Source organism: Cariama cristata, unplaced genomic scaffold (genome assembly GCF_000690535.1).
Source record: "Cariama cristata isolate BGI_N322 unplaced genomic scaffold, ASM69053v1 scaffold4772, whole genome shotgun sequence".
NCBI classification, from domain to species: Eukaryota; Metazoa; Chordata; class Aves; order Cariamiformes; family Cariamidae; genus Cariama; species Cariama cristata.
This window is the reverse complement of record NW_009604303.1, coordinates 52633-67828: the sequence shown is the minus strand read 5'-3', so window position 1 is coordinate 67828 and position 15196 is coordinate 52633. Positions and strand designations below refer to the sequence as shown.

At 41.4% G+C, this 15196-nt stretch overlaps 1 protein-coding gene across 1 annotated transcript in view; it reads right to left on the bottom strand.

The window, feature by feature from the left end:
- Positions 1 to 15196, bottom strand: part of CNKSR2 (connector enhancer of kinase suppressor of Ras 2) — a 96065-nt gene that overhangs the window by 29995 nt on the left and 50874 nt on the right. Inside the window, exons 12-13 of the mRNA XM_009695524.1 lie at positions 10203 to 10303; positions 8420 to 8957 (exon numbers count right to left, since the gene is read on the bottom strand). Of these exons, the coding sequence (XP_009693826.1) occupies positions 8420 to 8957; positions 10203 to 10303 (639 nt within the window). The remainder of the gene's footprint in view (positions 1 to 8419; positions 8958 to 10202; positions 10304 to 15196) is intronic.

The window sequence follows — 15196 nt, the reverse complement described above, 5'->3', positions numbered from 1 at the left end:
TGAATGGAAATACGAAGTCCGATATGGTTGGAGAGCAGATAGTTATCACAGCACAGTGCAGAAAGCACCCAGGGCGAAGCAACCTTCCTGCTCTCAGCCAGGCGCGCTGCACCAGCTTGGAGGCTGCCAGCCCACAAGAGTGGGAGGCAGCTGGAAAACCCAGGGAAGATCCGCAAGAGGGTTCAGAAGCCTACAGAACATGATCTGTGAGAAAAACTAAATCAACCTGCATAACAACCTTTCAGCTTGAGAAGTGAGCTGCTGTAATGGAGCAGTTTTGTTTTCCATGTCATAATGGAAAGGAAATGCTGGGCTTAAGTTGCAGAGGGAACGATTCAATATCCATTAGGAGGAAAAAAGAAAAAAAAAAAAAGATCTCAACCTGCGCAAGATCTGTGACCCTCTGGAGCAGCAGCTGGTGGCTAAAAGGAAAGGAAAGTCTGCCAGAAGGCCAGGCTGGGACGCAAAGAAAATTCACAAAAAATTGCCCTGCAACACTTATTTCATAGGCCTCCATGACAACCTTCATCTTAAATCCAAGAACTCTGAGGAATTCTTTTTTAAAAATAGATTAAACGAAACAAAACTGCTTTGTAACAAATTTGGCTTTTCCAGAGTCTCCTGTCCAACAAAAAATATTCTAGCAGGATGCTGACTGTTCGCACCAAGGACTTCAATGTCTCATCCTGCTTCCCATGATGAACAGTAATTAAACAAGAACGCATGTTTACACGGTGGCACTACAGAAGTTCAGCATGGTAGTAGTTTAATGAAACTACATCCCTTCCATGTCCTTCCAAGTACTACTGACTCCAGTTCATCCCTGCATATGCTTTAACAGTTGCCTTGAAAGAACCCGAGAGCCACAGACAGCAGATGGTACCACCTGGAGATGTAATAAATAAAATCTGAAAAGATTTTACTCCTCCTCTATTCTCCCAGTCCTTCTCTCCCAGCACTGGTACTGTGTCATATTCTTTTGATTTAATTATAATTGATCATAGAAAGGGGTTGGTTTTTTTTTAGTTTTGAAAAAAAGCTAAAAATTTTAAAATTATACATTTCAAAAGAACATTCTCATGCACACAACAGCTGGTTAACTTTTTCACTGTAGGTGTGTGATTCCTTTGGATTTAGAAACTTTCAGATTAGCCCAAGTCCCTGCTGTATCTCAAAGAGGAACTATCCCAGTTCTGCTGTCTTTTCCCCAGGACAGCATCTCTGTGGCTAGACTTGGGGAGGGCAGCTTGCTTACACCAAGAAAGGGAAAAATTAAAGGCAAACCAGATTGGTTACATAACACCTAGCAAGAGAATTAATGCAGAACATAGAAAAAAACCCAAATACGTTCTCACATCCATAGATGCCTTGCTCCACCACCTAACTCGAAGGTGTCTCTGGTAGCACGGCTCCACTGACAGCCACCAACTTAGTAACAGAATTGAGGAAACTTTGCAAGAAAAGTAATTTATAAGAATGGCCACGTAAGAAATTCTCTTGTGCATTTCTTTTGCTTGGAAAGAGACCATTTAATCCATATATTTCAGGCAAAAGCAGATGACCTTTGCTGGCAATAACACCCAAAGCTATTAAAACCAAAATAAGAGTAGGAATTCACTTCTCTCTTGCATTTTTAGCAGCATGGGCAATGGAAATACATTAAAACGTGGCAACAGCATATTTGTGGGTAAAATGCATTTAAATGTAAAAACACTAACAGGCATAAAATTAAACTACTTTTATTTTTGTTGACAGCCCATATTGCTTTCTCAATTACTACTTAGTAAATGATTCAAAATTTGGTTTTCAAACACTGCAGGAAATTCTTTCCCTTCGAACTGAAATTTAAAATCAGAATGCAGAGGTTTTGTATTCCATCATTGTTACTTAAAATACAAATCCACTTCTATAATGGAGTTTCTTTTGCATATGAGAATTGGAAAAGCTTTGCTTTATAAACTTTAAATTTTTAATTAAAGAATATGCTAAGAAAGAAACATTTCTACTCCCAGTACTTGTTTGTCCAAGTTAGTCTACATGTCAATTTTTTTAATATAATAAATCGTCTAAAACACATTTTTATACACATAGCTGAACATACACACATATATGGCAGCTAGAAGATAATTAAGCAACTCTTATTTTTGGGATGACAATTTTCCCAAATATGCAGTTGCTTCTGGAAGCTTACACAAATTCCTATTCAGATAAACATGCATCTTCAAATTTTACAAGAATAAAATAGTTTAGCCTGACACATAACCTAGATCATCAACGATGCTGTCCCTCCACTGACTCACTTTCAAATATAACAGCTCTCACTGGATTTTACTGGATCTTATGACAAATAAAGCACTAAATGGTTTAGTTAAAAGAGAAAAAAAAAAGAGTATGTGAAGACATGCCGTTCCACTGGACATTCCGTATATAAAGCATTTGCTTTGAAAAGCAGCCTAGGTGATCCGGCAGCCTCTGTCTTGCCCTGCTTTTCCACGGTTCCTTCCTCCCTGAAACTGTGAGCCACAGATGAAAATTTCCTTCGAAATACATAAACTACCCGTACCAAAGCAGTGCGGGCTAGCCATTTATACTATAACCCGCTTAAGATCATATCTCTGAACACAACCAGGCAGTATTTTCAGGCAGGCCCGTTCTGAGTTAACAGCAAAGCTAGCTTCTCAGGGCGGTGGGAGGGAGGGAGCCCAGCCCAGCAGACAAGGGACGGAATGCTGGTGGTCCTCAGCCATGGGAGTGCAAATGCCCAGTCAGGTGCCACAGGAAGGTTCAAATGGGACTTAGGAATGAAAAATCAGATCACGAAAACAAAACTCAGAAAAAGCAGCCATTTCAGCAGTTTACTCAGTGCCTGAGCATGCACAGGTTGTGCCGCCCAGAAGGGCGTCAAGCAAACAAAACCCCAACCTCGGCAAATTTTCTGGTTTTTACAGGACTGATAGTGGATGTACCAAGTTAGAATAACATCCTCCGTAGTGTCTCAGAGGGTACTGCACTTCGTGCTATCTGCCAGCCTCATAAGGAATATTTCTGATGTGAAACATTACCTGTCATCTCTCATAGCTCTGCTTATTTCAGACGCTACCAGGCATGCACACCTTTACTAACCTGAATAATTCCAAAGGGGAAAATACAGTAGCTTAATGGTCTCTCTCGTGCCTCTTGGTGTGGATAAAACTAACTTGGCGGTCAGATGACAGGACACCACTAATGGCATCCTCTCTAAAATGGAAAGAGGCTTTCAGAGAAGCAAACTGCCCTATTAATTTCAGACACACATCCCCATCAACTCCAGCGTGCACAATCCAGGCTTTACATGTTATTCATCCTGACTCCCACATTTCCATGTTGCCTAAACCCTGCCAGAGTGAAAAGACACCCTACCCAAAAGGCAGAGAAGCAAAACCTAGAAGCGGTACACAGCGTACCACTTCACAACACAGTGTTTAATTAGTAAACATTGATCTTTCTGAGAGATACCACTTGCACTGTGCATTACAGCCCTCTCATTAAAAAGAAGTGAGCCTCCTTGTACCTGTATTTCAGAATTTGAAATACTTGACTTTACTCAGAGTATATTTTTTACTAGCACAAACTCCTTGAAGGCAAATGCTGACGAGGATGTCCCATGGATATACCCTCTTGGGCACAGCGCATGAAACTCGTTGCTGGTCATGGGGCTCCTTAAACCCATCTGTCCCATTTTGTGAAAGCACTGCCACCTTGAATTTCATTTCTGCAATGGGTAGGTGGGGTGCAAGAAACTGCTCAGTTTCTCTTATTGTTCTTTTGTTGGTTCCTAATTTTTTTACTGAGAAAAAAAGGAAAAAGGTCTCAGGCTTGGTACCTCAGCACAAGCAGACATTTGATCTCTCTTTCAGTGACTAGCTCTCACTGACATCAGGGGGAGCTTTCCTGAAATCCTTCGCAGGGACCCGACACGTCCCTGAGCTACAAAATGCCAGCACCAGCTCCTGCTCCGGTCTTTGGCAAGTGTCTTCAGGGGTTTAAGGTTAAAAGCCATGTTTCAGAGACTGGAGTATGAGGCTATAGTGTTCCTCTGGGACAGCACTCACCAGACTGTGTGGGACTAAGCATGGGATGCCGGGAGATGTTGCAAACCTGAACAAGGGCTTAGAGTGATGGAGCAAAGTGCCAGGGAATATGTGTGAGTGTGCCCAGGCTTAAGAAGCATTGCAAAGTCTTTCCAAGGTGACACAAGTCACAAGACACAAATGCTTGGGGGGGGGGACGGAAATCAATGCAGCAAAGAAATGGCCCCCACCCTTCCACTGCCCCAAAATGGACAGCCATTGATTTACTGAAATCTATCTAAGACTTTATTATAGTGGTCCAACCTACATAGAAGATACTCCAAAATTACGAAGATGGGGTAGAAACAAAAAAAAAAATAATCCTAAAGCATGTGTCAGCTGGAATTACAGTACTTACAGTGCAGGAAAAGGACAGAAAACTTGCAGAAGCAAGAGAACGAAGAGGTGAGGAACAATGCAGAAGGACATGGGGTTGAACAGGGGGAAGACAGTCTAGGTGACTTCTTCCTGCTCTAAATAAATACCTTTTCAAACTCAAACATAGACATCAGTGCTTTTCTATCCATTTTCCTGAAGAAATCTTACAGAGCTGGCACAGCGGAAAGCTCCCCTGCACACTGTTGCAGGTCCCAGGCCCGAGTTCCCTGGAAGGGGGTCTCTCACACTGCTCCGGCCAGCCCCGCCGCACGTGGAGCCCCGGGCAGAGCCTGGGAAGGGCACAGCACCGGCGGCTCCCACGGACCCCCCTGCTCTCCGAAGGCTTTTTCAGGGAGTACGGAAAAAAGATGCAGGTTTTTCTGTGGCCAAGTCGGCAGGATCTACTGCCAGTTACACTCTGTAGAGAGCTAGTATCTGCTTCTCTTACATACCAAACCCTTAGTAATTCCTGTTACTGTCCCACAAACCAAAGAAGTCTTTGAAAATGAAGGAACCACCATCAAAAGTACTTTCAAATAATAAAGCAAAAAATGAAGCAAGCTTTCCTGGGACAAAACCCAGAAACAGTCTCCCAAGAAGATCCTAGAAGCGTTCTTTGGCACGAAGTGGTGAAATCTGTGGAAAGACAGAGCGGGTGGGCAGCAGCGGGGTCAGAGGGGAAGGGGATGGCAGTGCCATGGTGCCCAGCTGCCTCCTGTCACCTCCCGCTAGCAGAAGACAAACCTGAAAAGGCCCAGTGTGTCCTTCACAACTGAATCACAGACAGGCAATGCACTGTGCCAGAGCCACAGACCTGCCCTCCCTGTGCAGGCTGCCTCCGAACAGCACAGCAAGAAGGATCTTTGGTGCCACAGGTCTGAACGGTGTTGGCCATTTTCATAGCCTCAGGAGCAAACACACGGACAAACTCAAATGTCCTCTTGGATTACAAAGCAAGAGACCATTATAGGATGGTGTCAATATGGAACATCTAAATGATTCACACAAAAGTAATTTTAACTAGGGAAATAAAACAATCCATTAAAGATTAGCAGTGCAATGTTAATGTGATATAACAAGACAAAAAGAAGCAACTGAACACGCAACAGTTAGGTCCTAATGGATAAACACAGGAAAGGACAACCCATATTTTCAGTTTACCATGAGATATCCAGGCATTACAGCAGAGCTGATAGACAGAACTATCTGCAGTGTCAGTAAAGTCTTGCAATATTTATTTAAGGCAGAATATAGTGATGAACAGAGAGCAGATGCTTAGTTGTTCCATATCAGTGTAGCTTTAGTAGAAAGCCAACAGAACTATGTTAAATTACAGCAGTGAGGGACAGCATCTGAAAAAAGGCATGGAGCTCCTAATTTGTGGCATGGTTATTTGAAAGCAATGCTGCAAAACAAGTTGGAAGAAACAGGACTGCATTTTACTATTTGATTTAAACTCAGGAGGTTTTAAAAGTGGGAATGTAAAAACAAAAAGCTGAGAAAACACACTTTTGGCAATGACATTTCACTTGTACAGCAACAACTGCAAAGGAGCTGCATTCCTTGTCCCGCACAAGAAGCAATAGGAATGATTAAACTTTAGAACACATACATGTACACACGAGAACACATATAATCATCCAAAAGCTCAGAACTATGTCACGATCACAAATGTGTAAGGCAAATAAATACATTTAAAAGGTTCATCTGAAACCACATCAGGGAAGGTTCAAGGTGAGGTTAAAACATTTCTAAAAGGGAGAGGATTCCCTTTCTCCAGCCAGTTGCAACATTTCCTTTGCCCAGAGCTATGGAGGTGAGGGGGGCAATGATGTAGCATGCACAAGGGCACCCATCCTGTTAGCAGACTTAGCAGTTATAAGCAAATCTCTCAGCTCAGAAACTGCATTTTGCACTTAAGAACACCGCTCGCATGAAATCCCTCCTGCCTTTTACCAGCAAGGGCACTGGAAAAAGCCAGCGTTGCAAACAAAACATTGCAGCCATAGCAACAAGCAATTCAACACTTAAACTTTTCAACAGACTAAACAGTATTTTCTTTCTGGTTTTATAATTTCATGGTCAATAATTCACCATAAGCACTTTACTTGTCTAGCTGGTCGTTAATGTCTCAAAAACAATCTCCTGTTAAAGCTTCAACCAAGAAAGCCTCCTCACTCAAAGAAAAATAAAAGTATGCGTATACAGGGAGACCACTTCAAAAATGAAACTTTTTTTCTCCCTTCTTGGAAATTGGTACAGAAAGATGGAGAAGAGCCCAAGTTCCAGCCCGTTAAATCAAGCACTAGCCCTTTATTTGTATTATATGCTATAAAATGTTACAACCAGGAACCCAAAAGCATCAAAATTGAGATTGAGAACACCTAACAACTTAGGTCTTGCAACAGTATCTCTGAGTAATGCCCAAACAGCACAGAACTCCAGTGGGAAGTCTCCTTGATGCTTTTTGCTGACAGTGAGGTATCTTTTAAAGAATATTTTTATAATGTTATCAGTAAAAATCCATTTGTAAGCCAAAATTGAAGGCTAAAAATAGGATAAAACATTCTGCTTGTTGATTAAATTTAACCTTGTTAATTAGACAGCTTCATTTCACAGTCAGTAAGAGTCTAATATTACGCTATTAAATCTATCAGTTTTTTGGAAAGTGTCATGCATGAACGCAACTGAAATCATGCTTTTTTTAAACTTTTAATGGCATCAAATTTAATATCCACAAAAGAAATCACTGTTTTCTCAAAGTCAAGAATTTGAGATGTTTAGAACCTATTGACTAAAGCATGAGGGCAATGGAAAACTGTTGATCTCTCCCAAGCAGACTAAATAATGTCCACATGAATTTTAGTGCTCAACAAAGGTGCTAACCTTAATGCATTAACTTAGGTAGGTAATTAATTATCTGAAGCTTTCATTCCCCTTTCCTGTCTCTTTACTATTTTTGATAGTCCTTTACTTTAGTGAAAAAACTGAATTTGAAGGAACCAGGTATCACAAATCCTTTGAGAGCTCCAGGGCTCATCCTGCCTTCTTTGCCGCTTCAGGTAACTTAATCGCAGCATACCCCCACAACTCATGGATGCAGGCTTTGTTGGCTGACCCTACACCTTGAGTGTGAACTCAACTCTGCTAGTAACACATGCTGAGAAGCTCCATAAATGACAGTGAAGGACAGAGCATGGAACAGACACAGAAATGTGTTTACACATTCAGGAGGAGCAGGGACCTTCTCCAACCCCTGTTTATTTGGATTATTTTTGACCAGTAACACTAATATCTATGGAGTTAATGTGCCATGTAAGACACAGTTACTCAACGTTCTGATTTTTTTAAGCCCCACTGGTCACACAGTTGTTCTCTATTATTTTTTTTGTTTGTTTGAAATGTTTTTTGAACTTCTCTCTCTATAAATCACAAGGTGAGGAACTGGGGAAAATACACTCTCTTTTTCAACTTCTTACAACTTCTGGGCTGTCTTGTAACCTGCCCACCTGCGTACTACACAATCACAGCCTGACACTGCACTCCAGGGTTTACCGAGTGTTTTTTACAGCCCAGGTGGGGTTGTCTAGAAATCTTATGTCCTGAGACATACGGGTGTCAGTGGGGGAGGATACTGAGCAAGTGGAAGTGTGAAGAAAGCATGGAAGCAAAATCCATTTATAACTAAGAATTACTAGTGGGACGTGATTGGTGACTAGCCTACGGGGAAGTGTCTGGTGATCACGAGAAGTCGTGCAGCACTCTGTCTGATTATTAAGCCTTATACAAACGGCAGATCAAAGAGGTGTGCAACAAGGGGGACCCGGTAAAACATGGGGGATGTTGGGGTTTTTTGACAGGAAAAAGGAAGAACAACCTCTATATTACACAAACAGGACTCTTGAAAAGCCACAGAAATATCCCATACTTACTTTTATCTTCCTGGTTTTCTTCCGCTGCTTTGCCTTCCTCCTCCTCCTCCTCCTCCTCCTCCTCCACCTCCTTCTGCTGCGCTTCTTCGTGGTGATCGGCGGCACCCACAGAAAGGCTCTGGCAGCAGTGGTTGAAGCCGCTATCCCGAGGCAGAGTGAAACTTCGGGGCTTTCCCCCATTCCCATTCAGCACTTGCATTCGCTCACCTTCCACGAGGGGGAAGGGGCCGTAGTGGTCTTGCAGGTGGCACTTCTGGGTGGGCAAGGTCGACTGCCGCCGGTGCTCGGGGGAGACCACGGCTGCCTCGGAGAACACAGAGTCCTCCAGCGGCAGTGTCTGCAGGTAGTGCAGTCCTGAGCTCGTCAGCGGCGTCTCTATGAGGTCCTGCCAGGAGCGCCGCTGGCTTCGCACCGGCGAGTCGGTGGCGCTCCCCGCCGCCTCCGGGCGAAACTCTTCGTGTGACGACTGCGACTGGGAGGTCTCCGTGGACGAGAGCCGGCTGTGTTTTGGCTCGACGTAAGGGCTTGTGCAGCTCATCTACAATGATCAGCAATGGAGCAACCTTCACATCAGTGTAGACTGAGACCTACTGCTAGTAATAATCACGTACTTCTCATTGTCACCGATGGCACCTTGTTCAGTAACAAAGGCACAAACTTACCTGACTAACCTGCCCTGATCCTAACTTTAAGGCATGCCCATATCTACACGTCACACCTGTAGGTCAAACACTGATACTTACTCATAGTAAGTATCTTTATTATGTCCCTTAGTCTATAAAAGAAGCCAACACAAGAGATGTGCCTAGTCCATTAAAAATGCCATCCAAATGCCTTTTGTCATCCTATCTTGCTAAAAATTTCCTTGTAATTGTGTTTGCAGTGCTTCAGTGTCATTCAAAGAGCTATGATTTTGGAAGATAAAGTGTTGCATTCAAATTAAACATCATGAACACTCTCTTTTTCCTGACTTTCCCAATTTTTCATTCCAAATTTTTGCATTTTAAAAATTATATTCAATGCATTAGTTAACACTGTCCGAGTATATGGACATGAAAATTAAAATTGCCAGTGCAGAGTAAGTTAGAAGTCCATAGAATCATAGAATCATAGAATCGTTATGGTTGGAAGAGACCTCAAAGATCATCAAGTCCAACCTTCTGCCCAACACCACCATGCCCACTAAACCCACTAAATCATATGCTCTGGTTTTATACCAACAACTGCTTCAACAAGAAAATAAAAATCTTCTTTTGTTCTGATTTATAGGGAAACCTACTTTTTCACAACAGACCAACTGGTATCACTGTTTGCGATATAAGACAGAATATGTTTCTGTTGGCATTTCTCTGGAAATTCAAGTGTAACTTGCTACTGTGAAGCTTCACAGCACCACTGCTGGAGCCTTAGAGAAGAGTCTGTGCTGCTACTAAGGTAACAACATTTTGTCAGAGAAGTTGATAAAGGGGCAGTGAGAGATTGCATGGATGAGTAGGGGTCCATCATGAAGGAAGAAGAGGAAGAAAGAATCCTGTAACTTGATCTATTTTGGACAGCAAGTGGGGTTATAAATCCATGTTCTCTACAAACCAGTGAAAACAGCAGTGATGACTGCTGAAGTTGGTGATGCATGTTACTTAAACAAATGCCTTAAATTGAGTACTGACTCAAAAAATATACTGGAGAGTGCCATAATGTGCGAATGTACATGCTTTTAAGCAGGAGAATAGGTAAAAGTGACACTCTGTGTCGTCATTCCTGTGGACAGTTGCAGGAGACTTACCGAAGGAGGCCGTGGGTATGTGTCGTACGGGGGCGGTGGGCTGTCTTGTTTGGGTGTTGATGGAGTGTCAGCTTCCTCCTTATCACTCTCACTCCAGTAATCTACAAGTTACATACAGATCAGATCAAAAACTACCAACACATATTGATATGTTTCTATATCAGAGACTTGCTTTTACAAGAGCAACTGGGAACTCCATCCTTGTTATTACTGAGAGTTAAATACTAGTTAAATACTAGACTCTGTAAACATTAGCTGCTGTAATTTGGAATTGTTTCAATCTAAAGAGGGAAAATTCAAAACATGATGGAGTATACCAAGTCTAATGCCCCACTGCAGAGATATTAAACAACAACCTGCTATTGAGCCACAAATTTAACTCTTGTACACATCTTATAAATACAATGTGCATACAGAATACTCCTAATACAAATATTGATACAGCCATAAAAAGAATTATGATTGGACATATATTGGCTGGAAAATACTGAAAGTATTTTTTGAACAGAAAAGATGCAAAATGTAACTTGCTAAAGTCTTGTTGACTGCAAATAACATGAACAGATGTAATTAACAGCAACTGGCAAATCAAACAAGTAGGGGTTATTGCACACATGAACAATCAGTGCTATTTTTCTACCCATTTTCTCCCTTGTATACTACCAGTTACTCAAGCTTTTCAATTCTATTTCTAATAACAAACAGCTGCATTTAAGATAAGACAGAAAACTTTATCTCATATCTCTGCTTCATAAAACACCTGCTCCTCTGTTATCCATGCAAGATCATAAAGGTGATATGGTAAGGAAAAATACGACAATGGCATTTAAGTGCAGAGTTCCAAAAGATGGATGAGAAAGTACAAGGGATGCAGATCTTGTGGGCTAAATTTAATGGCATACAAAGTTTCATTTTGTCAGGAAATCAAGTCTTGACCAAGCCCATTTCATATGTTTGATAGCTTGGTCAAAGGGAAGAATGGAAGAAGGGAAGAATGTACCACATGAGAATTTATATTTACTCTGTTGCAAATATTTTTGAAGCAGAACAGCATCTAACTAAATGGACACTGGACCTTAATATTTCTTACAAAAGAAACTACTTACTTACAAAAGAAAACTACTTAACTGCTGACTCAGCTCAAGATGGATAACTTTAACATTTCTACACATTGTAAGACTTATGCAAACATTTCTGTTGTCACTTTGTTTCTGAGTGTATTACCCTCTAGTATTTGGGTAAACCATTGTACAACAGGACACTTTAGCTCAGACTATTCACAGACTAATCACAGGCAGTTTTCACTCTGCCTAGTCGGTGTTCAATGAACTGCATGACTTACTGCTACTTACTACTTCTCTTTGATAGACGAGGAGGAAAGGATTGACTGCTGCTTCAAAAACAAACTAAGCGAAAATCCAAGCTGGCGCAACATATAATTTTGGCTTTAATGATTTTTTTGTTACTATGATGATTATTGCCTTGTATGATTAATGATCTACTGTACCTAATCTTATTCAAGATATGAAACAAAAACTTACCTTTAAGTTACATCATTTTTAAACAGCTGTCCCTAAAATTTTGTATATTTTTAGATTGTAGGAATGGTGGGGACAGCCTTAGTAATGCATTTGATTTTTCCAAGCAGTAACAACTCTGTTTTAAATCTAAGTCTCTTGATTTCCTTCCTGCAAGCTTATAGCTGAGAGTTTCTCTTTAAATGGCATAATAAATAAATACCCATAAATATAGTGTTCATGACTGTGGTCATAAAAAATGTCAAACAATTTTGTCTCTAGAAATCTGCAAATAATTAATTTTTGGTGAATGAAAGACTAAATCAGCGAAAACTCTTTTTCAAGTCACTCCTAGTTTTAAGAAAACTTGTTTCCAGCAACTCACAACACCTGAAAATATCGGCATATAAGCACGTTTGTTCCTATTACAGCAAAGCCTAACGGTGTGACATGTGGCGAGAAGCCTGTCAAAACTGCATCACCCAGTGACACTTCTGCAGACTTGGAGCTCAACTGTTTATTTTGAAAGTAAAATTTAGCAGCCTCAGTGCAGGTTCCAATTTTGGCTAAAAATACAAAGATGTCCTTGCTGTCAAATCCCCACACAATAAAACACTGTATGATCATGCTTTTGCATGCCTTACCTCAGACAGGGAATTCTGTTGGCAATCTATGGCTTGTCTAGAAAAATTCTGCAGTCACAGGGGTCAACTTCCAGATGAAATGTATGAAAATAGCCTCCCACCGATTTTTAAAAATGTTCTGCTTTTGGCAACTGACTCATTAGAGTCCATCTAAAATGTGTATAATGCTATCAAACAGTAGCCGTATTTCTCCCTGCAAATTTTGTCCAATTCAGTGACGGGCAAGCACAATGCATGGGGCGTATCTTGAAAGCTTTCTGAATGAGCAATGGACTGCACATATATAAAAACTAACACTGACCTGCCATTTGCCAATTAAAGATTTTCTATTTATATAAGCTAGTATTTTTTTCTCTGGTTTTACAAGACTGGAAATTATGCAACTTCTCCAAGGAAGTCCCCTGCCATATTGCTAGCATTCATTGTATTTAATATGGAAAGTTGATGGTATTTTTATAAAACTGTTCTGTACAGAATGTGACATTTTAATCAGTAATACACCCACAATTCAGTGATTCGTGCATCTCTGAAGCACCTGAAATATATTTATGCACTTTAGATTCAGAACCATTCAACTCTTAATTGAAGTAGGTTCGACAACTACTGTTGAAATGTCTCAGAGGTGTTATAAAGCTTTGCTGCAAAGGGCTGATCTGAACAGAAATAAAATACCTTTTGTAAAATCAAATATGTAGACCACAATTGGTACAGTCACTGAATATATAAAATTCCAGCTTCATAGTTTTTATAATTGCAAAAATGCTTGAAGTGGCAGAGAGGTTTTACTTTGCTAACTTGATGCCTCTGCTAATTAGGGACACTACTGAGCTGTTTAATAGCCCTTGTGCTGAATAATTACCAGAGGCATAAAAACACTCTACAGCAGCGAGGGGGGAATGTGATCCTGATTCCCACACTAAACACAACTAAGCAACACAAAGAGGATATAGTTTTACCTACCTGTATATGATAAATCAATTTGAGTGAATGGCGTTAGAGCGGTAATAAAGTGCTCCGTCAGTGCCTGGGATATAATTTCCATAGCAAGTGGGGTCTCACTGATTATCTTCAATGGGGAGACATTTTAATAATAGGTAACATGAGGCCTGAAAGCACATGATCTCATGTCTCGGAGCTGGATCATCTGCTATTTTATTACTCAGTGATTGCTTGGTAGCAAAAATATTTCTCCACATCCATCTGGATTTTGAAAGATGTATTGTGTCTGCAGTTGTGGACTTGGACTGTGTTAGCATAACTGTTCGGATACCTTTTCCCTTACTGTCCCACGTTACTGTGATTCTAGTGCCAACCTGCTGTCAATAAAAGTTTGAATTTGGCTTTGACTGCTAACACAGAGGATTTCCTATAAGACTTCAAGATTCAGAGTTTGTTCACAGCCTCTTCAAGCAGTGACAGATGGTGTACGGGCCCCTCCAAACTGGTTACTATAGTGCTGCCCGGGGAGTACAGATTCCCAAAACTGATTGTGAAGTCTGGTGAGGTGCTGAGAACATGACTGGAGGAACAGTGAGCATGGTGCTGCTATCTTGGGCTGTGTGAACGCAGAGGGCCTGGTGTTACGACTGACATGATGTGCCAAGGACCATACCAGACTAAAACAGGGTGTGGGCACAACTCCCAGGATAAGCAGCTGCACCTACTGGAAGACATGATCAGAAATGAGGCAACAGCAGGTACAACCTAGTGACGTGTGAGAACGGCAGAATGCCCAAAAACTTTCCCATGCATGCTGCTACCACTGAATTACGGCAGTATGCTGTAAGCCACTGCTTTTCAACCCCAGGTTGATCCCTCTAGGATGCTCTGTGGTGAGGCAATCAGGGTATGAATCAAGGCAGATGTAACCTTCTGATTCTCCTAATCTTCTACCACCACAGAATATCCTACTCTCCTGATGTTTCTGCGTGGCTGCTGGAGTCACCCTTGGTTCTCACTGGGGAAAGGAGTTTTTGCAGTGTCGCCCAGGAAAACGGCACCGCAGCAACACGTTGCAGGGAGCCAGACCACACACATCTTCCTCCTCACGAGTTCAGACCAGAGGGTCAGCGCTAAGGCTGAAACATGACTTTGGGGGGCAAGGACACCATGTGGCAAATTTTGAAGCCTAGTGATAGCCTTTTGAACACCCCTCCCCCTGAAAAATGGTTAGAAATATAGTCTCTGTAAAAAAAAAGACTAGATTAAATACATTGCTGCTGCAGCTCCGAGCTATGAAGTTTTTTGGGCCAAAAGACAGAAGCTTACTGATGAAAGCTGCAGAGCCACAGAATTAAAAAGTCAGGTTTTGACTCAGTGGGCAGCAGGCAGACAGGCATCTGGATAAGCTCTGGGTCATCACCACCACTGCAGTTTTCTGGTGCCTGCTGCCAGATACATCTGTAAAAAAGAGAACGGATTCAAAAAACAGCTGCTTGCCAAAACAGCTAGTTGGATAGGAACACTTCTGTGGATCCATGTCACTGGCAATTCTAGGAAACAATCTCCCCAACACAAGTGAGGACTGATCCTTTCTTTTTCCTGTCTGTAAACAGGATTTCTACTGCAGCAAACTAAAGCAAAGTGACTCATTATATTTTATATGTTGCTTTTCTAAACCCATGAAATATTAGACATTAAAAATAAAATGCTGTAAACCTGCAACTCCAAATGAAATGCCAACAGGGCTTTAGCACACACACCTCAGTGTAGCAAAGCCAGCAGAAATCACAAAAAATTAAATGGCCTTAAAATTAAAGTATTAAGGGGAAATCCAATTACGTCAATAGGCTTTAGAAGAGTTTTGTTCCTGAGACCAGTTTCAAGCATTCCT